The sequence below is a fragment of the Vitis vinifera genome, chromosome 14, assembly GCF_030704535.1.
Source record: "Vitis vinifera cultivar Pinot Noir 40024 chromosome 14, ASM3070453v1".
Classification (NCBI taxonomy): domain Eukaryota; kingdom Viridiplantae; phylum Streptophyta; class Magnoliopsida; order Vitales; family Vitaceae; genus Vitis; species Vitis vinifera.
Window position 1 is genome coordinate 18,915,902 of NC_081818.1, and position 27,883 is coordinate 18,943,784.

Sequence of the window (27,883 nt, forward strand, 5' to 3'; positions counted from 1 at the left end):
AAGAACCACAAACTGTGGATGAATGTCGAAAAAAGAATGATTGGCCAAAATGGAAAGAATCAATCTAAATAGAGCTAAACTTGTTAGCAAAACGAAATGTATTTGGACTTATAGTTTAAACACCTGGAAACATAAAAGATGTTGGATATAAATAGGTCTTTATGAGAAAGCGAAATGAGAATGATGAATCATAAGATATATAACATGACATGCTGCTCAAGGTTTATCTCAAAGACTTGGTATAAACTATGAGGAAACTTATTCCCCTTTAATGGACGCAATCATATTTCAATATTTAATAAGTTTAATTGTCTCTGAATGACTAGATATCTACGTCATGGATGTTGTTACAACCCATTTATATGAGTTTATAAATACTGACATATATATGCAAATCCCTGAAGGATTCAAATTGCCTGAAACAACTAATCCAAAACCTTGAAAAATTTACTCAATCAAACTACAAAGATCTCTATACATATTAAAGTGATTCGGATGCATGCGGTATAATCACTTGAATGAGTATTTGTTTAAAAAAAAAAATGATATGTGAATAATCCAATTTGCCTATGTGTTTTTATTAAGAAATCGGAGACTAGGCTTACAATAATTGCAGTATATGTGGATGATTTAAAACCTTATAGGAACTCTTGAAGAGCTCATAAAAACAACCAATTATTTAAAGAATGAATTTGACATGAAAGATTTGGGGAAAAAAAAATTTTGTTTTGGCCTGTAGATCGAGCATTGTTTAAATGACATATTGGTCCATTAGTTGACATATAGAGAAAGTATTAAAATGATTTTATGTGGACAAATCACATCCACTCGATTTCCCCGTGGTTGTTTGTTCACTTGAAGTGAACAAAGACCCATTTCATCCTAAATAAGAAAATAAAGAATTGTTTGGTCCAGAAGTACCATATCTTAGTGCAATCGATGTACTAATGTATCTTGCAAATTCTACTAGATCAGACATAGTATTCTCTATCAACTTGCTAGCAAGATATAGTTTTGCCCCAACTAGAAAGCAATGTAATAGGATTAAACATATATTGCGATACATTTGTGAAATAAGTGACATGGGCTTATATTATTCAAAAGAATCAAAATCGCAATTGATTGGGTATGCAAATACAGGATATCTTTCATATACTCATAAAGCTCAATCTCAAACAGGATATGTCTTTACTTATGGTGGTACGACAATATATTGGAGATCAGTCAAGCAAACAATGGTAGCCACCTCTTCAAATTATTCAGAAAGTCTTATAATTCATGAAGCAAGTCGTGAATGTGTATATAACTTAGGTCAATGATTCAACATATTCAAGAAGCATGTGAACTACCTCCATCAGAGGCAATGCAACCAAGTTACATGAAGATAATGCTACTTGTATTGCACAAATTAAAGGAGAATTCATAAAAGGTGATAAAACTAAGCATATATCCCCTAAATTCTTCTATTCCCATGAGCTCCACGAGAAAGGTGAAATTGATATGTAATAATATAGTAGATCTATTCATAAAGGAGTTACCTTCGACCACATTGAAAATGTTAAGGTATGACGTCGAAATGTGAAGATTGAGAGATCTACCAATTGAAGTGTTGAAGAAATCATGATCATGTCTATATGAGGGGGAGAAGACTAATATGGATATACTACACTATTTTTTCCTTAGTCCAAGTTTTGTTCTACTGGGTTTCACTAGTAAGGTTTTTAACGAGGTAGTTATCATATTCTTGTGATCATCCAAGGGGGAGTGTTATAAAATATGGTAACTTGTGGATGATCATCCATAATATCTCTTTAGGACTCCCTACAAAAGGGAGGAACCCCTAATGAAAATCTATTAAGTTTTTCTTGTGCATTTCATCCCCTTTCTTGTTTTTTTCTTTGTCTTCCACTTTGTTATAACAATAAACTATTTTTTAGAATATTTTTATGTTCTCTAAAATATTAAAAAAAGAACACATTTGATAACAAAAATAAAAAATAATTTTTATTGTAAAAAATAGAAAATAAAGTATTTTTAACGAATATCTTTTAATTATTTTCATTTATTTTTAAATTGTTTTAAAAATTAATTATACAAACATAAAAAATGATTAAAGAGAAAACATTACATATAAAAATTATTTTTAAAATATATTTAAATATATATAAAACAAGTAAAAAATATTTTAGATTTCGAACATATTTTTGTTTCACAAAACATTGTACACAAATTTTTAGAAACTACACTTCCAAAACAAAACATTATCTCCTCTCTCTCTCTCTCTCTCTCTCTCTCTCTTGATTTCTAAACATAGGTTTTGCCAATGGATATACATGATGCATGCCTTCCTTGTTACCTCACTCTTCACATCATCCACCAACTTTTATAGATAGCTGTAGAATCTATTCTTATCTCCATTTCAGACCTTAACAGAAGAACCCCGTTACCGGGTAATTACAGTAGATCCAAAAACATAACTCCAAACACTAGTCATTTATTTAAGCTAATTAGGACCCCAAGTATGTCTATGTTAGGCTAAATATTGACTTGCTCATCACCAGCGTGCTTCGCTCTCTTTTGAATTTTTATCATTTGAATCACATTTCTTATAGAGACATCTATAGGTATTAATTATAATATGAACTACAGAGTCTGTTGACCTAAACAACCTCCCCTTCTATATAAGAAGACAGGGAAGAAGCAACTGTACTGAGAAAACTCCCATCAATTTAACATTGCTCACTTGAAAAGGAAACCCAAACCCACTTCAGAAGAGCATCCTAGATTCATAATTTTTCAAATATCCTTATGTTTCCTATCTTGAGAAAAATTTTCCTATCATTTTACATATATATGAATTATATGTAAATCCCTGAAGGATTCAAATTGCCTGAAGCAACTAATCCAAGACCTTGAAAAATGTACTCAATCAAACTACAAAGATCTTTATACGAATTGAAGCAATCTAAACGCATGTGGTATAATCGTTTGAGTGAGTATTTGTTAAAAAAAAAAAAAAAAGATATATGAATAATCCAATTTGCTCATGTGTTTTTATCAGGAAATTGAAAACTAGGCTTACAATAATTGTAATATATGTGGATAATTTAAAACCTTATAGGAACTCTTGAAAAGCTCACAAAAACAACCAATTATTTAAAAAAGGAATTTAAAATGAAAGATTTAAGGAAAACAAAATATTGTCTTGGCTTGTAGATCAAGCATTGTTCAAATGACATATTGGTCTATCAATTGACATATGGAGAAAGTATTAAAACGATTTTATATGGACAAATCGCATCCACTCGATTCCCCTCATGGTTGTCCATTCACTTGAAGTGAACAAAGACCTGTTTTGTCCTAAATAAGAAAATAAAGAATTGTTTGGCCTAGAAGTACCTTATCTTAGTGCAATCGATGCACTAATGTATCCTGCAAATTATACTGGACTAGACATAGCATTCTCTATCAACTTACTAGCAAGATATAGTTTTGCCCCAACTAGAAGGCATTGGAATAGGATTAAACATATATTGCGATACCTTGGTGAAATAAGTGACATAGGCCTATATTATTCAAAAGAATCAAAATTACAATTGATTGGATATGCAGATGTAGGATATTTTTTAGATCCTTATAAAGCTCTATCTCAAATAGGATATGTCTTTACTTATGATGGTACGACAATATCTTGGAGATCAATCAAGCAAACAATGGTATCCACCTCTTCAAATTATTCAGAAAGTCTTATAATTCATGAAGCAAGTTGTGAATGTGTATGACTAAGGTTAATGATTCAACATATTTAAGGAACATGTGAACTACCTCCATCAAATGCAATGCAACCAAGTTATATGAAGATAATGTTGCTTGTATTGCACAAATTAAAGGAGGATTCATAAAAGGTGATAAAACTAAGCATATCTCCCCTAAATTCTTCTATTCCCATGAGTTTCATGAGAAAGGTAAAATTGATGTTCAATAGATTCAGTCATGTAATAATCTAGCAGATCTATTCATAAAAGAGTTACCTTCGACCACATTGAAAAGGTTAAGGTATGATATCGAAATATGGAGATTGAGAGATCTACCAATTGAAGTGTTGAAGAAATCACAATCATGTCTACATGAGGGGAGAAAGCTAATATGGGTATAATGCACTTTTTTTTTTTCCTTCATTCAAGTTTTGTCCTACTGGGTTTTATTAGTAAGGTTTTTAACGAAGTAGTTACCATATTCTTATGATCATACAAGGTAAAGTGATATAAAATATGAGATTCTGTACCACTATGATAACTTGTGGATGATCATTTATAATATCTCTTTAGGACTCCCTATAAAAGGGAGGAACCCATAATGAAAATCTATCAAGTTTTTATCGTGCATTTCATTCCCTCTTTCTTGTTTTCTTCTTCTTATTCCACTTTGTTATAACAATAAACTATTTTTTAGAATGGTTTATGTTCTCTAAATTTTTTTTAAAAATAACACATTTGATAACAAAAATAAAAAATAAAAAATAATTTTTTATTTTAAGAAATAGAAAATAAAGTATTTTTAATGAACATCTTTTAATTATTTTCATTTATTTTAAATTTATTTTAAAAATTAATTATACAAGCATAAAAAATGATTAAAGAGAAAACATTACATATAAAATTTATTTTTAAAATATATTTAAATATATATAAAACAAGTCAAAAACATTTTAGATTATAGATTTCACCGCTAATAAAGCAAGTTGGAGAAAGCTGTACAACCTTCCCCTCAGTGTCCTCTTTTTAAATGGCGTAAGAAGACTTCTCAATTCCGAACATATTTTTGTTTCACAAAACATTGTACACAAATTTTCAGAAACTGCACTTCCAAAACAGAACATTATCTTCTCTCTCTCTCTCTCTCTCTTTTTTTCTTTTTTTTCTTTTTTTTTGATAAATTACAATTCGAGGGGGATGTTACACAAATCCAGAACCTCCAGGCATTTTCTCACTCTTAGCTATTGATTTCAATCCACATGGCGGCTAGCTAAACATAGGTTTTGCCAATGGATATACATGATGCATGCCTTCCTTGTTACCTCACTCTTCACATCATCCACCAGCTTTTATAGATAGCTGTAGAATCTATTCTTGTCTCCATTTCAGACCTTAACAGAAGAATCCCGTTACCGGGTAATTACAGTAGATCCAAAAACATAACTCCAAACACTAGTCATTTGTTTAAGCTAATTAGGACCCCAACTATGTCTGTGTTAGGCTAAATATTGACTTGCCCATCACCAGCGTGCTTCACTCTCTTTTGAATTTTTATCATTTGAATCACATTTCTTATAGAGACATCTGAAGGAATTAATTATAATATGAACTACACGGTCTGTTGACCTGAACAACCTCCCCTTCTATATAAGAAGACAGGGAAGAAGCAACTGTACTGAGAAAACTCCCATCAATTTAACATTGCTCACTTGAAAAGGAAACCCAAACCCACTTCAGAAGAGCATCCCAGATTCATAATTTTTCAGATATCCTTCTGTTTCCCATCTTGAGAAAATTTTTGCTATCATTTTACTTAGTGTCCAGTTGTTTGAACAGTGATAATATATACCTCGAAGGCCTAAAAGTAAGAGCGATATGGCTTCTGCTCCACCCGCTTTCTCTACTGTAATCAGACCATCCTTGAAGCACAACAGCCATAGACGCCTACGAGTGAGAGCTCAGAGCTTTAGAGATGAAGGTAACCAACCATGCACTTGTGTTGTCATGCATATATAGAATACTGAAGAGAAAAGTTTCAAAGGGATTAATTACCATGTTTGATGCTTAATTTCCATTCTTTTGTTTTGGCAGGGAGACAAAGCAATATGGTGGATGCAAGCTTGAGTGTTCTAAGGGAAAGGATAGAACAAGTTCAAATAAAGGAGAGACTGGAGAGGTGTTGCAGACGTGAACATGGGTGGAACTATGCACCAGGGTACAATTACAAACTCAAAAGGGATACCCAATTATCAGATTTATTTGGCCTGGTGGGTTTGGCTGCTGGGACTGTTGGCATCACTCTTCTCAGTGGTACCCTTGGCCTTTGCCTTGTTTCCCTGGTGTTTCATTTGAGTCAATGAGCTACACAGAGATAAGAATGGAAGTTGTGTTGAGTCTGTTGACAGTTGACAAAGATGATGTGAAATCCAGAAGTTAATTCTTTATGTAAAAAGTGATGTAATGAAAGCACTGTACTTAGGAAATATGATACAAAAGTGGTTGATCAACTACTAATTAGCCATCTTCAGCAGCTGGCCAAGTTGAAAACATACTTCAACTAGGCTTTTCTTAATATATTTTTCTGTTCCATTTGCTGATCAATGAAAGGCCATGGCCAAGTTACCTCAAATTGAAGACTCCCATTTTTCCTAGGACTACTCTCTCTATGTTAAAAAATACTAAAAATGAAAAAGAAAATATTAAGGGAAATGATTTCCCATGAAACCATGAAAAATACTAAAAAAAGCAAATATAATTAAAATTAATTGATACGCATTTTTAAATCATTAAATCTTTATATAGAAAAAAAAATAAAAAATAAGTAAAATCACTTCAAAAAAATATATAAAAATAATTTATCAACTTTATATCTATATTTTATTTTTTCTATATGTTTTTTTTTTTAATTTTCTTTTATTTGCATTTCCTCCGAAATTTTCCAAGAGTCAACCATACTCTTACGTATTTTAACATTATTATAATCAAACTAGTTTTTGTTAATAGCTCAAAAGCTCACAAACTTATCTTTCCTAAATCTCAAATGTCTTATTCTCAAAGATTTTGATGAAAAATATAAGGAAAAAAAAAATCAATTATATAAATTTTGTTTCATATATAGATTAAATAATTTAAAAATGTATAAATTTTAGGGACAATTGTGTTTTGAGTCCAACTGGGTCCAAAAATTAAGATTTAGTCCATAAAAGTTGCATAATTGATGAGAATGATATAAAATGTGAAGAGACCAATATACCCTTCAAAACTATTTTGAGTATTCTCTACCATAATGTTTGATAAACTTTTTTATCTTAATTTTTTTTAATAATTATTTTAAAAATTTATTATTTTTAGAAGACTAATTTTAAAAAAAAATATATTCTAAAAATATATCATTTTTAAAAAATAATTTTGACATACTTTTAGTTATTTTTTACATACATAATTTTAAATATATATATTTTCCAAGATATTTGATTTTTCAATAATAATAATAATAATTTATTTTTATTTTTTTGGAAAATGGTGTATTTTTTTCCAAATCACTAAATTAAATTAAATTTTATCCGGGTTTACAAAAGGAATAAAATTTAAATTAATGTTTTTTTACTCTCTTTTTTTCATAGTCAATAAAGATCATTTTTGGAAAGATAAAAAATTCATATCATTTCTTCTCAATTTTCACACTTTCTCTAGGTCTTAGACTTAAATGGTGAATTTATATGGATCAAAACTTAATTTTTGGACCCAACTAGATCCAAAACACAATTGTCCCTAAATTTTAATTAATATCAATTATATTTTATTTTGTTTCATATTTTTTATAATAAAATCAAATATGTTTCATTAATATTTTCTTAGAACCAAACATAAAAATTTGCAACATTTCTTTTGACGTTGTCTCCAGCTTGACCAAAAGCTTTTTAGAACTTGGTAAAGCTTGTTACAAATTGTATTTAATTAGCTAATGAAGATCGCGTGGATCACAATGTGATCGCTAGATGTTGTTTACCACCAACCCAATTCTTTAATTCTCTCAAATTTTGTTTGGATCTCCAAATGCTCTAATTTATTAAACACCTATTGACAGACATCTCTCTTGTCTTGAGCTCTGGAATTATTTGACCAAATCTTACCTGTCAGATTACATCACCAAAGCCCTTAATCGTGCAATTTGAGGTCATTTTATACGCTTTATGTAGTCTAACTTTTATTTTTAAATTAAGTATATGCTCAATCAATAGCTACAATTCCTCTTATAAACAACAAATTAAGCATTATATAATCATAAAAATAAAATAAATAAAAAATTGAGGCCACCACAAATAAGGGAAAAGTAATAACTGAGAGGTCAGATAAGATAAAAAGGGGGATAAGGTTACATTGAAGACACAACATTAGGGTTTATCATCTACTTATTAAACAAGAAAAATGACAAAACTGGGTTAGTATGATTAGCCAAAATGACAAAACTGGGTTAGTATGATTAGCCCTAGATTATTGAGTTGAGATGAGATGAGATGTTAGTTGGGATTTGGGCTTACAGAATGCTGAAAAGGTATTCATGTCATCAAAAATGGAACTTTCGCAGGTGAATATGAATGAGGTCATCATATGTGATAGATTAGTCTTTGTAAAGAGTAGGAAAAAAAAAAATGAAAACACCCATAAAGGAGGGAGGTTGAATGTGAAGAAGAACTGTTCTTAACGATACGTAGAACCTGTTTGATAGTGTTTTTAGGAAACACTTTTAATATTTCTAATACTTGAAATTTTTTATCATTTAATTATTAAAAATGTTAGAAACGTTTTTTAAAATTACTCCCAAACGGGCTCGTAATTATGTACAATGAATCAAAGACTTGTCTTCTAGGTGCTTTAATGTGAGAATGAGAAGGGTAAAAGTTGGACCATGAACAGATAGACTTCACATGGGGGGAGGGGGAAGGAGCTATATTTCCAGATTTATGATCGAATACACCAGCAAACTGTTCTCTCAAATAACCTGCAAAATAATTAAACTCAGATCTGTGACCTTCAAGTCTATGAATCTGGCCCCACAAATATAACTCATAATGCATTTTGAACTGGAAAGGAAAAAATGAATGGTTTGGGATCTCCAGATTAATGCATGGCTGCAGAAACTGCTTCGTTTAAGGGAAGAGCAGAATGAACTAGGTCATTCAAATACTGTGACTTAGAGTTGAATTCATGGTCATTTCTTAAAGGTTAGATTTACACAGAATTGATCTCTTAAGACACTAAACCTGAGAGTCCCGTCTTCTTTCCCACTGCATTGGATCCCTAACAAACTATATCCCAGAAACTTCAGTCACGTGGGTCGCTAAGTTACACAATTTCCATTAAACAATCTAAAAGCAAAAAACCAAAAAACCAAAAACAAAACATTTGAACAGAAAAATGCACCCATGATAGAATTAACCAGTTTCAGCTCCGGAGAAATGCCACGGTAGCAACACGTGATCCTACTGATCCTCCAAACATGAACGTTGGATATGAGCGAACATGATTGACGTAACGAAATGGAGGAGAATCTCGAGAGACATCTTGGTCTTTGGGAGTATCAGGCTCCTGGGATGCACCAAGTACTCTCTGATTGTAAGAATCCACTTCACGAATCAGTTCATCTTTTGTATTATTACATGATGTGACCACCTACAATGACCAAAAGTGACAAGGAAAGAAAAATGATTTAGGTGTAGGATGACTGGATCTTGTAAGAGGGAAATTCCCCTCATTAAAAACAAACATTATAGTAACTAACGAGGACCCAATTCAGAGAGCAGAAATAAACAGATGATGAAATACTTACAAATATTCCTCCAGGAGCCACCAGTCTTGACACTGAATCCCAGTACATGATCCTGAAAAAAAGTAAACGAGAAGTCCACAATTTCTTTATGTATTTGTCAATCCATTCCACAACAATAATGGATTTAACAGAAAGTTAATACCACTAATGAGCTGAAATGTCTTTAGACAACGTTTGGTTAACTAGATAAAATAACATAAGATATACATATTCTAAGATATCATTTCCATTGGAATATTATATCATTGCATTTTATATATGATAGAAATGATATTTAAGGATAATATATCTAATGGAATATGTCATGCCAAGCTTATATTAGGTCGGAGAAATTGTATTATTTGGAAATCGTTCTACAATTTATGCTTTAGGTGCTGTTTGGATACACTTTTTATTTTTCGTTTTTAAAAATAGAAAATAACATTAACTTCCATCTATGAAACCTACCTTAAAAATATTATATTTAAAAAAAAATATTTAAAAAATATGATAATTCAAATTTTTACTACCTCAAATTTTAAAAATTTTAAAAGTAATTTTTAAGGATATGAGGAAAGGTCATACTTTTTATATAAGAATGATTATATTTTATATAAAAAGTACTACTAGTTTTTATTTCTAAAAACATAAAAGAGAAAGTGTATCCAAACGAGCACCTCGTAAGTAATTTGTTTATTTCTTTTTTTAATCATATTTATGATTGAAATACTTAATTTATAAATCAAAAAATATTATATCATGTTGTTAAATATATATAAAAGCATTGTAGCGCTTGTGGCATGGCTTAAGATGTAAAGGGTGGGGGAAAGTTTGTGGGAGGTGTAAATAAAAAAGGTTTGAACATCCCTAAAAGGAGCTTAGCCAGAACATGAGGAGATGACACCTTTGCATATTGTGTTGTAGTCTAAACCTTTTGTATAGACTCCTTGTATAGTGAAGGAGTTCAATCATATTTTGATCAAATTTTCTTGTAATCATGGAGAGGACTTCTCATCCTTCTTATGTTTTTATGAATATATATAGATAGATAGATAGATAGATATCTCATTTCTGATAAATAAATAAAAAATAAAACATAAAAAATGTTCATGGGAGGTTCCAAGTTCAAGTACCAATGAGAACAAAAATTTACCTATAAAATAAATAAATAAAATCATTTTTGTATATATTAAATATTATGAAATAATATTGTATATTAATATTATTTTAGGTTGTATTATAGACATTTTTTAATTTTGTTTTTTTAAACTAAAAATTTCTTTATTTTTAATCAATATTTTTTGTTTTACAAAATAAGTAACCTAAAAAAATGAAGGAAATAGATGAAAGGAATAAATTTATAATCTATGAGAAATGTATATCTTACGTCTCAACTTAGGATTATTATATCATTTTTGTTATAAGGCAATAACCATGGTATCCTAACAAAAAAACGCACAAAAGTACACATGATGTATACAAAAGTACCAAAAGGCCATACACCAAGTGGATGGATACACAAAAACCAATTCTCACTCACCACAAGCTTAAGTAATTGATAAAGTCCAACAAGGACATAGAAAAATTCCTATGTATACTCTAAACCACTCCAAAAAATTATATATAAATGTTTGTTTGATTGGTTGGTCTACTTTTCAATATTCTCAAATGTTCGTTTATTTCTCTCCTTTCATATGGTCTAGAAAAGGCATAAGGGAGTGTTTCTCCAAGTTTTCTTCCTCTTTCTCTCAACAAAGGATCCATGCTATCTTAGGAGGGTCTTCTCAATTGAATGCATTACCCACTCTATTCCAAGCAAAGTGAAAATCAACTACCACAATGTTACCACTTTCAAGCATATCTTCCATTCGGTGTCAACTAGTACCTCCTTTTAAGTTGGTCTAGTATCAATATCCTTCCCCATGTAACTTCCCAAGCAAACAAAAACTGAATCTTAATGGAACCCAATGATTCCAAACAATACTTGAGGAGAAGGCCTCCATACTACATCGGCCAATGAATATACTGATTTTACTATAAAAAAAAATACCACTTTGAGATCAGTCAAACCATTTTATCTTCAACATCCTTGACAATTGACTGTGATTGCAATTGCCTAAAAAAAGCCTCCACCTCCTCTACATTCCAATCATGGAGTAGTCTTGAGAAACAATGGTTCTAGCATCCCCCTTCCCCTCATGTTCCCATGCTTCCACTGCCCATGCATCTTTGACAATAGCTATAGAGAACAAAGCAGGAAAGGCCTCTCTAAGGGACAATTCACCAGGCTGATCACACCAATTATCCTTCCAAAATTTCACCCTCTGCCTATTGTCCACCCTGAACCCAATACTATTATTGAAAGTCTCCCACCCTCTTCTAATTACCTTCCATACTCCCATTCTATACCTTTTCCTCTTCATATTTCCTTATAATCACTATCTTGTAAAAAGATTCCTTCTCTATGAAAAATCTGAAGCACCATTTATCAAGTAGTGCTTTATTGAAGCTAGACAGAGTTCTGATGCCCAAACCCTCCTCCCTTTCATCTATGCAAAATGCTGGCCAATTAACTAGATGAGACTTTTTCTTCTTGGCACGTCCTCCCATAGGCAAGATAAGTTTATTATATCCCCTCTACATGGGATATATATATGTATATTTATAAGGTTGGATAAGTAATCCTACTACTTTTCTCATCTCGTGCTTGGTTGAACATGGGATATGATATGAAATAATTGATCTTGTCTAATCGCCAACCAAATATAAGATAGGATATGTTATCTCATCTCTTTTCCTATCACATATTATATCTCCAACCAAATACGATCTAAGGGAAGTAAAAGGAAAATGTTTGATCAAGTAAATATTTATAGAACACAATAATTAAGATCCGAAAATGTAAAAGTGAGGGATCCCTCATCACAATATGATGGCGAATAAACACAAGCGACATAAGATGTAAGCCCATTTTTAGCAGGGCAGGGAAGAAGATGCCATCCTTACCTTTTGATAGGACCATCAGGATGCAAGCCAATGGCATCTAAAGTCCCCTTATCTATGACAAGTTGAAACTGCCTTTCCAACTTTGACTCAAGAACATCGTCAACCTGGAAACCAGACAGAACACACAATAGTTAATTCTAAAGTAATCAAATAACAAACAGATATTTGGCAAGTTACATTTCATATGAATCCTAACTTCCTCCACAAACTTGTAATAGTAATCTTGTCTGTTTAAATTACACATATAATCACTTCTACTGGAAGGCTAGAACCTTTCATTATTATCATTTAAAATAAGTGGGAGTTGGAATATCCTATGTAAATCAGTAAATGATCACTTGAAATCAGTCTATTCAACATCGACCATAGCATTTGAGGAAATGATGTCATTTCAATTTTTCTCACAATCATGTTTTGAGTTGGCTCTAATAAGTCCATTCTTTTTAATTGTTGCAAGTCCTTCCAAAAGATGGGTTTGTGTGCCACCAAACTTTATGGAAATGAACAATTGGACTACTTCATTTCATGCAAACACTCACTCAAGGGGTGAATCCAGAAATGATTGCCAACACTTCATTATTCCTAATGAGAAGAATGCTGTACAAAAAAGGAAAAAAGAAAAAGGGAAATTTTCAAAAAAGATCACCTTGTACAAAAATACCTTTATGAACACCTCAGCAAAGACAGAGCATACAGTCAGTGCTCCCCAATCATAAAAAATGGAACACTTCTTATCAACAACTGGTATGCCAGTCATTTTATTTCTTTTGAGAAAAACCATTACTTTCTTCATTAATTTAATTATTTCATGATGCATTTTGCAAGGCTATTAACCTAAGCACTAATTGGCTTGATGTACATTGCTGGTTCATTACCTAGCAACTTAGAGTTTTGGATAGGTCTGCAATTTCGGCAGATTGGGTTAAGTTAGCAACCGCCTTGAGCTCAACCCAAACATGAAGGTTGTTTGTGCAAAGCTCAACCCACTATTCAACCTGAGCTGCCCAACCCCAAGATAACTCAGTCCTATTTTTCTTAACTCAAAATGAAATTGGGTTAGACTCAGATTAGTAAATACATGTTTAGTTGGTCAGATTTGGAGGATTGAGCAGGTTTGGCTGGTCATAAAATCAACACAAAAACGAGAAACTGAATTTTACTACATATATTTAACAAGGAATTTACTATCAATTAAATGCACATTAAATCAACCTATTATCAACTTACATTTAAAATACATTTAAAAATAAGCTGATCAACAAATTTATAAACCCAATGTAAGAATGGTGATCAAAAGGAAATATAAAACATATCTAAATAAAAAAGTAAAAAAAAAACTAATAACTACTTATTTTTTTTGATAGGTAAATAAGAGATTGTATTAGTAAAGCCTAGAAGCGGCAAAAAGAGTAAACACGAAATATACAAGCAACACCCAAGAAGCTAGGCAAAAAGAAAGAAGAAAACCTTTCTCCTATCTAGACAAAAGTCACTCTATAAAATCAATCATGGATAAAGAATGATCCTCTAAATACAACCTACCCTAATTCACAAAAGTGTACAAAAAAAAAAAAAAGTTTAAAAGCATGGTCGGATCATTCAATGTCATTGAACACTCTTTCATTTCTTTCCTTCCATAAGGTCCACATTAAACAAAGGGAGGCAGCCCTCTAAGCCTTTTCCTTTCTCTTACTCACAAAAGCACCATGTCAAACTATCAAATTCCTTTTGATTGAGGAATGCAGGACCCACTACACATCAAAAAGAGAGAAAAGCAAGCTCCATAGCATTGGAGCCTTCTTACAAAATAGGATCAAGTGGTCAATGGTTTCCTCTTCCACTTTACACAAGTAACAACTATTTGCCATATTCCAGCCCCTTCTTTTGAGCTGATCAATGGTCAAGATTCTGTTCCAAGACGCTTCCCAAGCAAAAAAGCTTACCCTCATCGGAGCCTATGATCTCCAAATAATACTCCAAGGAAAAGGGTCACTAGAGGCTCTTGTGAAGGAGTGGTAGAGAGATCTAACAGAAAAGGAGTCATTCTTGCTATTCTTCCAACTCAAGACATCCTCCACATCTCTATTCAAAACCAAAGGATGGAGTTTCCGAAGCAAGCCCTCCACCTCTTCCATTTCCCAATCATTTAAGTGTCTTGAAAACATCCTATAGAAAAAAAAAAAAAAAAAAGTGTCTTGAAAACAAAGGATTCCAACTACCCACCTCTCCACCCTCCTCCCAAGCATCAAACACCCACTCATCCTTGTTGACCCCCAACCAGAACAAATTAGGGAAAGCATCTTTCAAAGTTTGGTCCTCACACCACAAATCCTTCCAAAATTTGACCTTCCTCCCAATCCCTACGATTAAGCGGGATCCAGAGCGAATACTTTTCCAATATTTTCTAATAGCTTTCCACACTCCCACACCATAGGCTCCCCTCACTTCTCTCGAACACTAACCTCCTTCCTTTACCCTAAATCCGTCTATGATGACTTGTTTCCACAAAGAATCCCTCTCTACAACAAATTTCCAGCTCCACTTCCCAAGCAAAGCTTTGTTTAGGGCCAAAAGACTACGAATACCTAAGCCTCCCTGTCTCATATCAGCACAAACTGAGCTCCAATTCACCAAGTGCGGCTTTTTCTCTAAGGCACCACCGCCCCACAAGAAGTCTCTTTGGATCTTTTCAAGTCTTGTACACACCTTCCACGGAATGACAAAAAGAGACAAAGTAAATTGGGAGACCTGAAAGAGTGCTCTTTATCAAGGTAAGCCTCCCCCCTTAGAGAGATATTGTCTCTTCCACAAGGACACACGTTTTTTGAATCTCTCTTCCACTACGTCCCACACCCTTAAGGATTTGAAAGAGACACCCAAGGGAAGACCCAAATAAGAAGTAAGGAGCTTCCCAATTCTACACCCCAACACCGAAACAATATTCTCCAAAGAATCAACCCTTCCTACAGGGATAACCTCACTTTTATCCCTATTCACTTTTAAACCAAAAATCGCCTCAAACCATAAGAACACCCAACTTAAGTATCTCAGCTACTCACTATTGGCCTCACAAAATAAAAGGGTGTCGTCAGCAAACAGAAGATGGAGCAGATCCCTTCCTACTCCACTACTGCTTCCCACCTTAAACCCCTCAATGAAACCCTGCTTCTAGCTCTGAATAGCAACTGGCTGAGAGTCTCCATGACTAATAAGAGATAAGGGGATGACGGGTCGCCTTGTCTCAAGCCCCTAGTGCTGTGAAAAAAGTCTGAAGGGGTTCCATTAATTAAAATTAAGAAATTAGTTGTGGAGATGCACCATCTAATCCAATTAATCCACCTCTGCCCAAACCCCATCTTGGATATAACTGACAGAAAGCAATCCCAATTGACATGATCAAACGCCTTCTCAGTGTCCAATTTTAGAAGGAGACTAAAGAGATTATCCTTCAACCTGGAGTCTACAGCCTCATTCGCAATGAGCACGGCATCCAGAATCTGCCTATCCTGAAAGAAGGCATGCTGGTACTCTGAAACCACCTCCCCAATAGCTAGTTTCAGCCTATTTGTCAAGACTTTGGTGAGTAATTTGTAAAGGCTCCCAACTAAACTTATCAGTCTAAAATCTTTCAACTCTTCCGCACCCCCCTCTTTTGGGATCACGACAAGAAAAGTGGCGTTTAGACTCCTCTGGAAAATGCCAAGGCGGAAAAGGTCACCAAAAAAGGCCATAATCTCGATTTTGGTAAATTCCCAAGAAAATTGCCAAAATGCCATGGTGAAGCCATCTAGACCAAGCGCTTTATCGCCGGAGAGGATGCATAGGGCTTTGAACGCTTCTTCTTCTGGGAAACGCACCTCTAAACCTTTGGACCTTTCTGTCCCCAAAACACGAAATTGTAAATCCCTAATTCTTGGTCTCTAGTCCTTATTTTCCGATAACCAAGTCCTATAAGCCCTACACACCCCAGACTTGACATCTTCCTCATTAGTAAGAGTGACCCCATTAATTTTCACCTTGGATAAAATGTTTCTTCTCACCCTAGCATTGGCCATCTTATGAAAAAACTTGGTATTCTTATCTCCCTCCTTTAACCAAATTTCCCTAGATTTTTGCCTCTAGAAATTTTCTTCCATTAAAACGCAATTCTTTTACTCCTCCAAATCCCCCATTCGAGCCTCTGCTTCCTCAAAGGACAGGGGATTAACACTCTCCTTTGAATCCCATAATTAAATTCGAGAGAAGGCCTCTGATTTTCTAGCAGAGACGTTACCAAAAACTTCTTTATTCCATCTTCTTAGATCCCTTTTAAGAGCTTTCAACTTTTCAACAAGGCAGTGGCTATTAGACCCTACAACCAAGTACCCAGTCCACCACTCTCTTACTAGCTATTTGAACCCATCTAACAGAAGCCACATATTCTCAAAGCGGAAGGGAGTCTTCCCTTTTTTAACTTCCCCACCCTCTAGAGAAATGGGACAGATCCACTCATTGGAGACTAGAAAGCGGTCCAACCTTGACGCTGCTTGAGAATTAAGACCACTGTACAACGTGAACTGACCATCAGAAGAGGGCAAATCCTTTAAACTCAACTCCTCAATGACCTCAAAGAACCTTCTCATCTCTGCTGTCAGACTGAGCCCATTCCTCCTTTCCCCTGGAAATCTAATGGAATTGGAATCTCCCCCCCAAAACACCCACCCCAAACACCCACGCACTAGGGATCATCCCACAGGCCTTTAATTGCACCTAATTCTTCCCAAAACTCCTTTTTTTCCCTCGACAGGACTAGTCCATAGACACCAATGAACGCCCAAACAAAACCATTTCCCACATTCTTAAAACGTCTCAAGATGGTGAAACCATCGTGCTCTAGCTCCAAGAGTTCCAAAACCTTATTGTCCCAAAAAATAAGAATGCCTCCTGAGGCACCCTTAGCATCAACTGTACCCCAGTCCATAAACCTTCCAGCACCCAAGCTTTTCACCACCTTTAACAACATCTCTTACACCTTTGTTTCTAAAAAAACAAACTAAATTTGCTTTCTGAGATCTAACTACTGACTTAACCATCCTCTTTTTCTCCCTGTTGTCAAGCCATCTAACATTCCAAGAGAGGATTTTGATCTTCATCAACCCACTAGGATCATTTTCCATTTGTTCTTGCTACTCCTTCTATTCGCAAGCACAGACTCTCCATAGCAAACCATACAATCCAATCTCTTAAGTTCCCTTTCAGAGCGTGATGCGAACACCGCTTTCTTCTTTCTCCTTTTACAAGGAGTCCTCCCACCAGCCATCTTCTTCAACTTCTTCAAATGTAAAACAATTTTTTCTTCACACCCCTCAATCGGCATTCCCAAGAATCTATTAAAATCTTTGAAATTGGAGAGCTCCTTGTTGGAGGGCAAATCCTCTCTGAAGGAAGCATTCTCAAGGAAAACCACCTCTAACCCATCTTGCGATTCCATAGAGAGAGGCCCCTTTATAGAATCAACCCTTATCTCCAGTGCACCCTCTTCCCACTCAAGGGTCCTCCCCTAAGCTTCTGAATCGGCGTTGTCCCTCTGCAATCCCCGCCCAGAACAGGAGATTCTGGCACCCATAAAGGAGTAGAAGAAGAAGAAGGCCCTTCCCCCCAAAAAGAATGGGACAAAGAAAGCGTACCTTCGAATCTAAGAACTTCTTCTAAGATAGCGATGTCTGCTAATGGTTTCAAGTTCGCCTCCGAAGCCGTTGGAAATGACACACAAGGGTCGAGGCCTTGGGGAGGACCCATCACCATGGACGGAAAGCTAGGGCACCGAACATGAAGAACTTCTTTGGGAGAAGAGTGGAAATTCTCCCCTCCTTTTAAAAGACAAGCCCGACCCACTTCCAATTGGGCCTTGCCTAAAGAAAGCCTTTTAAGGCTACCTCCTTTAACAAAGCCCAACATGGCCCGAGATCTAGCAGCAAGGGCCTCCTTCTCTAAGCCCAACAAAGCCCCTAAAGAACCCGCTCCACATAGCTCCCCTTTCATTTCTATACCTATAGTCGTTCCTGTCACATTAGGAACAGTGTCCTCTCCCTCTTTTGCAAAGAGCAACGAGTCAACCATCGACACATGGTCATCCCCTTTCCCAGAGCAAACTTCAGCCACTCTCGGGAGGGCGCGTGACCCAACCTCACCCTCATCCTTTGCCCTACTTCCTCTGCAACACCACGAAGGTTGCACCTTGCTAATCGATGGAGTAGTCTCCCACCACAACTGGACTACGAAATAGGTAGAACCGACCACTACCTGCAAAGAGCTAGGGAAATTCCACCCTCTTACCCCAACAAGGACCCTAGCCCATTGCAAGTTCCTGCGTTCCACCGTATCCTCATCAACACCCACAAAGCGACCACAAGCTTCCCCTAAGTTCTTGCATAAACTCATCCCCCAAAGATGCAGTGGAAGACCCAGAATTCTTACCCACACCTCTCGGCTCTTCCTATCCTCTATGAGACACCCAACAGAGGGGTTCCAACAGGAGGCATTTTCCTTTAAACCACTTGACCCCCGAGTGCAACACCCTCTCAACTTCAACGGCATCTTCAAACTCAAAGAGGATAAAGGGACCTCCTAATAGAGCCAAGTGAAGATTTCATTTCAACATCCAATTGGACTGAGCCCAAGACTTAAGGGAAACGAGGTCTGGGGGCTGATCAAAAAGTCCCCCCCATCTCCCTGCCAAGCTCCTACTCAAGACTTCCTTGTTGTTGTCAATCACCCTCTTGTCAATTTCTCACAACAAAGCATTCCGAAGTTCAGCAAAACCAGAAAACTTTGCCTTTACTGTCGAGTCTTCCTTCCCGACACTAACCCCTTTGAGATCCCTCCCACATGAAGAAGAGGTTGAGGACTCCTCTTCCTTTTGGGTCAAGGAGAAACCCAAACTTCTTAACTTCCCAACCAAAAGTTGTCAACCCCCAACCACACTCCTACCTTCAGGGAACACCAAGGAGAATCTCTTACCTTCCACATCCCAGGCTGTGCAAAACAAAAACCATCCTGCTTTGTTAGTGTGCAACTCCAACTGATACCTTCTTCCCCCCTTCGCCCAAGCTTTTTTGAAACGCTCCCCTACTTTGAGACAACTATAGGTCTCAGCCCCTTCCAAAAGGAAGGTTAAGCCTTTACCATTGAAACGAACCTAAGAAGGAAAGTTGGGGCCTCTTTCGCAGACTGTTCCGAACACTTTCCCCTTGACCTCGTCAACTCGATAGGAACGATCCGAAAAGCTTATACTCTACAACTAGAGGGCAGGTCTAGCGGAAAGCGAAAAGCAAATAGAAGTGGAAAAGCCGATGATGCAAACAGAGATGGAAGTAGAGAGCTAACCTAAGCACAGGAAAAGATCCATTGAAAGAAGGGATTCGGGGAGGGAATGGTTGACGATTCACTAGTATCTATCTAGTTTAGCTCACTACTTAACTTTCTTCTCAAAGACTTCCCACTTTTCAACTGAACTCGAAGAACTGAGCCTATTTGTGTCTGCTGCTTGCCACTCTCATAAACCGGGCAGGCGGGCTTTTAGGCACACAGAAAAGGGGAAGGGATGGAGAGTGCTTCTCCGCTAGAGTTGGGGTCGGGATCGCTATAGTGGCTAGGGTGAGTCTTCCTACACGGTTGGACACCCGGCTCTAGACGAAGGGGGGTTACCACCACATCCTCTCCCGATAGACTCGAAAATCTTGAAGGTCTTCGAATCCACTCCAAACCAACACTTACCACCGAGAGAAACCACTGCCATCCCTCACCTTCTTCCAGCAAAAAAAACTAATAACCACTATTTTTTTTTTTTTGATAAGTAAACGATTATATTAACGAAGGCAAAAAGCCAAAGAGCATACAGGGAGTATACAAGGCTACAAACCCTTAACCAAAAAACAAAAGAACCCAACCCCTACTTGGAAGCTATCCACTCCAAGAAACCTATAAAGGAATTCGACTCCATATCAATGTACACTTTAGCCCAACCCCAAAAATTATACACAAACGAAGTCTTTAATTTCTGAAAGGCTAACACACCCCCTTTAAAGGCGAGCCTATTCCTCTCCTTCCAAATTGTCCAAAAAATGAAAAGCGGGATGGAACTAATAACCACTATATAAACTTAATATCTTATTAACTAATATTTTATCAATCAACCTACATTTAATAAATTAAAAACCATAGATAATATCCATTTAACTAGAAGCCTAGAACCTTTGCAAACTAAATAACAATATGCAAACATCCTTTTACTCAATGAACCTAATAATAACAGCCTTATGTTACAATCGATAGAATGAATTAAAAGCTCCAAAATAATAAAAAAAAAAAAGAAAAGTAAAATCAAATAATACACACACACACATGCATAATTAATTTGGGTATTATATAAACAAATAATTGGGTTTGGATTGGGTAGGGGTTGCCCAAGCCCTCAACCCAAATTTAATTTGGATTGATATTGTTTTGCCTAAACCCCACCCAAGTTGAAAGCTAATTAGTGGAAGCCCATATAAAATCAAGTTGGTTTTGGGTAGGACTAAAACATCCCCACCCCCAAAACAAAGTTACAGCCTTATTTGTGGGTTAAATTGATGGGTATAACAGCTGTAGTTCTAAATTGGTGGTTTTAACACAATTTTCAATAGATACATAGGATATCTGTATGTTTATATAAGTGCCAACGGGGGCATAACCCATGTAAACTGGGAGTACACCTGGACTGCACAAAGAGAAACTGGTTAAGGTCACTAGAGGTTTAAGACAAGGAGACCCCTTTCTCCTTTCCTTTGTACCATTGTAGTGGATATCCTCAATAGGATGATGAATAGAGCAGAGGAAAGTGGTTTATTTGAGGGGTTCTTAGTTGGTTGTTATAGAACTAGAGTGTCTCTTTTACAATTTGCAAATGACACTATTTTCTTCTCTAAAGCCTATCTGAAATTCTGCAACACCTTAAGCTAATCTTTTTGGTTTTTGGGTAAGAGAAGAACACTCTTTCCAATGTTAATGTAAGCCAAGAGTTGATATCCAAGTTGGCCTTGACACTAGATTGTAGAGTTTTTAAAGTGGCCACTATCTTATTTAGGTCCCTTTAGGAGGGAATTCAAAGACAATAGGATTTTGGGACCCAATGTTTGATAGAATTTTGCAGAGGTTAGATAGGTGGAAAAAGGCTTTTTTGTCTTTAGGGGAGGATAACCTCAATTTAGTCATGTTTATCTTACATCCCTATCTATTTCCTCTTTCTTTTCAAAATCTCATCATCAATAGCCTTAAAGATCGAGAAAATGCAAAGGGATTTCTTTTGGTCAGGGACAAGGAAGGGGAAGAAAGATCAATCAATTATGATGTAGTGTGTAGGCCAAAGAAATTGGAGGTCTAGGGATTCGGAAGATTTCCCTGAGAAATTGTGCTCTCTTAGGGAAGTGGCTTTGGAGGTTCCCTAGGGAAAGTTGTGATCTTTGGCATCAAGTTATTTCAAGCATTTGTGGGACACATCCTAATGGATGAGACGCTAACATTTTGGTTAGATGGTCACATAGATGTCCTTTGAAAGCTATTGCACAAGTCTTTCAGGACTTTTCCCCATACACCCGCTTTGTATGGGCAATAGGGAGAGAATCTGATTCTAAAAATATTTATGGTGGGGAGATCAACCTTTGTATTCACAATTTTTAGGTCTTTATAAAGTTGTTTCCATGAGAAATCTCATTATCTCAATTATCCTTAGTAATACCCATCTGTCTTCTTAGAATTTTAACTTCTTTTGCAATCTCACTAATTCAGAAATTGAACTTCTTGAAAGATTCATGTCTTCACTTACTTTAATGTACTTGTCTTTTTCTACTGCAAATTCAAGAGCCTGGTCCCTGTCCTTCTTTGCTTTATTCTTGGTAAAATCTTTTTCCATGGTCTTATCCAAATCCTCAAAATCTAATCTCATTCCTTTCAGCTAATTTTGTTAGGAAATCAAAAGTCCCTTCAAAGGTTAAGACCTTTGCTTGGTTAGTGATGCATAAGAAGGTAAATACCAATAACATACTATAAGTGAAAATACCCTACAAATCTCTTAGTCCTTAGTGGTGCATTTTATGCAAAGGAAGTGGAGAATCAATTGACCATCTTTTTCTACATTACCCATTAGCATTGGGGCTTTGGCCTAAGCTCTTCAATGTAACAAATACGAATTGGGTTCCTCCTAGGAGTATTGGAGATATGATGATTATATCATTTAGAGTATTAGGGAATTCAATCAGAGGCGAGATTCTATGGCAAATCATTTGAATCACTCTACTATGGATTGTGTGGCAAGAGAGAAATATTAGGATTTTTGAGGAAAAACAAAAATTGAAAGGGATGTTGTGGGATCTTCTTCACTTCTAATCCTTTTGGGCCTCTTGTACAACCGCTTTTAGTGGAGTTCCACTTAATGTTATTCAACTTAATTGGCTTTCAGTCTATAAGTCAAAAGGGGTGGATAACATTGAGAGAGTTTGATTTTAGTTTCTGAGATATTTTGTACGTGTTTATCTGTTGTTCTCCTTATATAGTGAATGAGTCTAATTTTACTTTGATTAGGTCTTGTATTTTGTGGGAAAGCTCTCATCCTTTCCTTAAACTTTACTATTATCAATATATATTTTGTTTTTTATCAAAAAAAAAAAAAGGATTAGATAAAAGAATACTTAAAAAGTTAAAACAGGATCTTACATTGAAGTCATGAGCAACACTGTAGTAACAGGAGAAACAAGAAAATCCTTGCATTTCATGGTATTGGCAACTACTATGTGTATTACATATTTGAAGCATAGGAATTTCAATCAGGATAATAGACTATAATGGTTCACAATTCAAATCCAATCTGAAACTTTTTTTCATACCAAAAAATTGATATAGGTGAACCCATCACGATCAGCAAGGCTTCGAGCAAGGTCAATTGCCCCTTCACTATAATCAGTTCCAGTTAAATCAGAGAACCTGAAGCCAGAAACACCAATCAGCTGGTTTTTTATGATTCTCAGTAATATGCAATAGTACAAAACTTATTTCAGTTTTTAAACAAAATATCAAAATTCCAGAAAATTTATAAATTATTAAAGATTATCAAGTTGCCAAATGTTTGTTATTTCAAGGGTTGACTGTCTTCAGTTGACATGTTTCAAATTGTTTGTTTGTCTACTTTATGCATGCTTGTTCTTGTTCAATGACTATAAATATCTATGTATATAAAGCTAGTTTCTTTTGAGAAAGCAACATTATTTTCCCTTCAGTCATATATCCAGGTACACATATCAGCACACCTGTGTTATAAGACATTGCAGGTTAAGTGAATGAAGCATTTAAAACATCCACCACCTCATCTACAGAAGTCCATGCAACATAGCTTACAACTAAGCCACCTTAAATCCTAGATTGTTCCCCGCATGGGCCAATTATTTGCTATCCCCACAATGTATCAAATCCTCGATAAGATTACCCATGCTTGCCATAGAGCAGTTTATACACCACATGTGTATCAGATTCTCATACAGAAAACGAATATGAAATATATTCAACATGTGTGTCCCAGTTAACATAACGGACATAATGAACTGTGTTAACTTAGCAGTATTAATGTAAAACTACAGATAAAAGTTTAAAGAATACCCCTGCTTAGCAAGTTCCTGAAGAAGCAAACCATTGCCAGTTCCAATGTCGAGTACACTCCAACTGGACAAATATTTCTCACCCTGTTCAACAGGCTCAGATTTGGCATCATCAAGATGATTGGGCATGTGACCTTGAGAAATCTCAATGCACAAGTTTTTGGTCCAGGAAACAACAATCTCCATGACTTCAACCCCAAACCTGTAGAAATGGGGAAAAAATCACATAGATGAATTTCCAATGCAGTACAGTGTGATGAAATAATATTGCACAAAGGTAAAAATTAGTAAAACCCTGTCCATCTGGGAGGATGAAGGTGCTCTCCAATTTTTAGCCTATGAAATGGAACACTTCAGAAGTCCTTAGCTACTACTGAAGCCATGATAAAGTAATCACTACAACCAATTACAACTCCTTCCCATGTCAGAATTGTTTCCTCCAAAGCCTTCATGTTCTTTCATCCACATACACCATGTAGATTGCAAAATTGCAATAGGCCAAGAATTCAACCAAACTGTGCCTCCAAAATCCTAGAAATCACATCTCAACAAAGAAAGATACAATTATGAAGCACTGCAAGTCAGAAACCAAGCATCCAGAGAAGGCCCAGCAGCCTTTGCTGCAATCCAACCCCTTTCCTCCTCCTCCTCTCCAATTCCCACATGCACTCAAATAGTCAATAAAATAAATTTTACTTTCTTCTTTTCCAAATACACAAAATATATTGCAAGCATTTACCTATTTTATGGCCATTGTCCAAAAGGAGCTTTTGCTAGGGCCAGTTTAGAGGACCATATTAACATGAAACGGGTGGACTCCAAATCATCATGATTTGTATGTGATATTGATGTATGAACATAAATAAGTAAATTGGAACATCATGAATAAAGTGTCATATCAAAGGTTGATCAATTTCTTGTTTTGCAAATAAACAATTAAAAAAGGTTGTAGGATCACAGATTAGCATATTATTCTAAATCCACAGTTCTATGACTGAATTTAAATAGAAGCTAGTACCTTATTAGAATCTTTTAGTCACAGAACATTCATATTGAGAAAATGGTAAACATTCACTTCAAAAATGCCAAATGTAATGTACTGAAAACATGTTTTGAGAAAGTGAATGACTATTGATTCTTAAAAAAGTTCACATTTTCTCTCTAAAAGAGATGAGAAATAAACCCTGAGATGCCTAAATCTATGATCAAGCTGGGTTTACAAATTCAGAATTTTTCTAAGCTCATCCCTTCTTATCTAAGGTGCAGTATACCAAGGGTCAACCTACAACTTATCAATTAAAATATTTGTTTAGATCTATCACCATGCCAGTCTTGTCCAGCACACTCTCAAAAGAGGGAATCCTGAGTAGGACTTGCACCATGGAGACAAAAAGAAAGAAGATGACCTCTTATACCAGTCTGAAAGAGCATGAGAAAAAAAAGGCAGTCATCAACAGTTTGACACTGGTGGCTGTCCCATCTCTTAGGGAGTGGAGACTTACAGGAAATTAAGGAACATAGAAATGATACCATTGTCAAGTTGATGCCTTTACCAAAAGGAGGCAATGGACACCCACTTATTTGTCAACAACTCAAAACCCTATGATGTAAGTGAAGGTGGTTCCAAAAAAGAAAATTAACCCTCAACAAGTAACAAAGAAAATGGGTTAAAGTCTTTACATGGTATTCAAAGAAGCACCCACAATTGGAAGGAGCCGTACATTGATTTAGGTGTCCCAAATTGGGCAATTGTAATGTATGTGGATTAAAGAAAAATAAACCAAAAAACAAAAACCCAAAACCAAAAATTTTACACATACAAAATAACTCAAAATAAAGGTGAATGTAGAAATAAGGCAAATGAAAGGATAACAATATAGCTGCCTATAAATTAAGTGTCCACCGTATGCACAAGGCATGAGAAAAAAAATGTAAATAAAATACAGATGTTACATGATCAAACCAAAACTCACCAAACTTCACCAGTATGGCCATGTTCACGGAAATTTGTCAATTCATCTGCATATGCAGCATCCCAATAACTCTGAAGACCTAGCATCGATGTCACCACTTCAGAATCCAGTTCATCCTTGTCAGAACTGCTCACACAATATGTGCTTTAGAAACCAGAGTTAAAATTTAAAATATCAATACATGAATACCAATATTTTAGATCTTCTGCCAACATTATGATTTAAACAAATGTTCCCTCCTAGTCAGTGGACCCATGTTCATGTTTCAAATTATGAGCAATTTTTCTGGTTCTAGATAATTTACTTCTAATCCGTTTCTCCAACAATCAAATAAAAATTAAGCAAACCTAATAAAACCATCCCACTTCCAATTGAATGCTCATTAATTTCAAAAATCTTATTAAAAAAATCCACATTTCCAGTAAGAATTTTTTCAAGAGCCACAGACACCATCTCATTTTCACATTCCACTTCATAATCTATGATCTTCACAACATAAAAATCCACAAATATTTTCAGAGCATGATTCTGTTTAATACAGAATTAATCAATCATAGCTTCTGATAAATTTAAACTAGTAAACAGAAAGACAAGCAATTAGAACTCATCACTAAATCTAGGTCAATGTAATTCGATCTCACAATCACATACTAAAAAAAACTTCCCCAATCAAACAATTTGACCAATCCGTTTGGTTACTGAGAAAAGTAGGGAAAAAAAGCCAAAGTTTCACCCTTATATCATTTTTTTCCGAACCAATAAAATCTCCACTCAACTACGAACCTAATAAACTATTTCCTCACTTGAAGAGCATTTTTTCTCCTTTTCGAAAAACCAGAGCATGAGAGTGCATAAGAAAACCTAAGATTCGGTATTTTTTTTTCCTCTCATTTCCTTCTACTACATTTTCTCGGCAGAAAAACAAAAAAAAAAAAAAAAAACATTTACACCAATCTAACAAATGGTAACCTGTAATCTGAAGCGGCACGGAAGTTTCCGGAGGCGAGAGCGTCGGAGGCGTCGGCATGGCGCTGATCATCGTCGAGAGTGCTTCCGTAGTCGCTCTTTATGGACCATGAGTCGGCAGCCACGGAGCGGTCATCATCGGAGACCAGATCAGCGTAGGTCGGAGCTCTGGCCTGAGGGATATCGGAGTCTTCAGGCGGCAATCGGATTCCGGCCATAGCGTCAACGACGATGGAAGACTGAGACGCAACTTCCCGAGAGAGGACAAGAATGAGGATGGGCTGGGTTTTGTTGGCACAGTTGGGCTAAGCCAGGACATTTTGGGCCCAATCGACCATTCCAAAATGGTGACCCAAACACTGAGGCCCAATCGGGTCCCACCCAAACAAAATTTTTGGCAAGATATAGAAGAGACCTTTTTCCATTTCAATCGGAAAAGAATAATAATAATTGTAAACAACAATATTCTCTTATATGAACATTATTTTTGAAAATATATATATTTTTAAATTTTTTTTACTTTCAATATAAAAAGAATTTCATTTAAAAATTATTAAATTTAATTTTCTTTTTTTTTTTCCTCTTATTTCCCACAAACCTTTAATAATCGAAATTTTGTATGGATCCAATATTACCTAATTCGATATCAAAATTCTAAAATTCTTTGAAAATGTGACTTATTAACAAATTCCCTTTATCTTATTGTAT

At 35.4% G+C, this 27,883-nt stretch overlaps 2 protein-coding genes across 2 annotated transcripts; one reads left to right on the top strand and one right to left on the bottom strand.

Moving 5' to 3' along the window:
- The first annotated feature begins 5,429 nt into the window (after positions 1-5,429).
- Positions 5,430-6,409, top strand: LOC132255017 (uncharacterized). Its single transcript, XM_059742419.1, has 2 exons — positions 5,430-5,733; positions 5,847-6,409. The coding sequence occupies exons 1-2, from the start codon at positions 5,631-5,633 to the stop codon at positions 6,113-6,115; spliced, it is 372 nt and encodes a 123-aa protein (XP_059598402.1). The 5' UTR covers positions 5,430-5,630; the 3' UTR covers positions 6,116-6,409.
- A 2,540-nt stretch (positions 6,410-8,949) lies between these two features.
- On the bottom strand, positions 8,950-27,530 carry LOC100257012 (uncharacterized). Its single transcript, XM_010662070.3, has 7 exons — positions 27,179-27,530; positions 26,210-26,335; positions 24,238-24,438; positions 23,472-23,568; positions 12,571-12,674; positions 9,586-9,637; positions 8,950-9,428 (listed from the first exon to the last, which is right to left on the bottom strand). The coding sequence occupies exons 1-7, from the start codon at positions 27,391-27,393 to the stop codon at positions 9,201-9,203; spliced, it is 1,023 nt and encodes a 340-aa protein (XP_010660372.1). The 5' UTR covers positions 27,394-27,530; the 3' UTR covers positions 8,950-9,200.
- Positions 27,531-27,883: the final 353 nt, after the last annotated feature.

Excerpts from the sequence above, each read along its gene's own strand:
- LOC132255017 (XM_059742419.1), top strand. The coding sequence starts at position 5,631 with ATGGCTTCTGCTCCACCCGCTTTCTCTACTGTAATCAGACCATCCTTG. Across the intron at positions 5,734-5,846 it reads TCAGAGCTTTAGAGATGAAG|GGAGACAAAGCAATATGGTG; the intron begins GTAACCAACCAT and ends TTGTTTTGGCAG.
- LOC100257012 (XM_010662070.3), bottom strand. The coding sequence starts at position 27,393 with ATGGCCGGAATCCGATTGCCGCCTGAAGACTCCGATATCCCTCAGGCC. Across the intron at positions 23,569-24,237 it reads CAGGAACTTGCTAAGCAGGG|GTTCTCTGATTTAACTGGAA; the intron begins GTATTCTTTAAA and ends TTCTGGCTTCAG. Across the intron at positions 9,638-12,570 it reads CCTGATGGTCCTATCAAAAG|GATCATGTACTGGGATTCAG; the intron begins GTAAGGATGGCA and ends ACTTTTTTTCAG.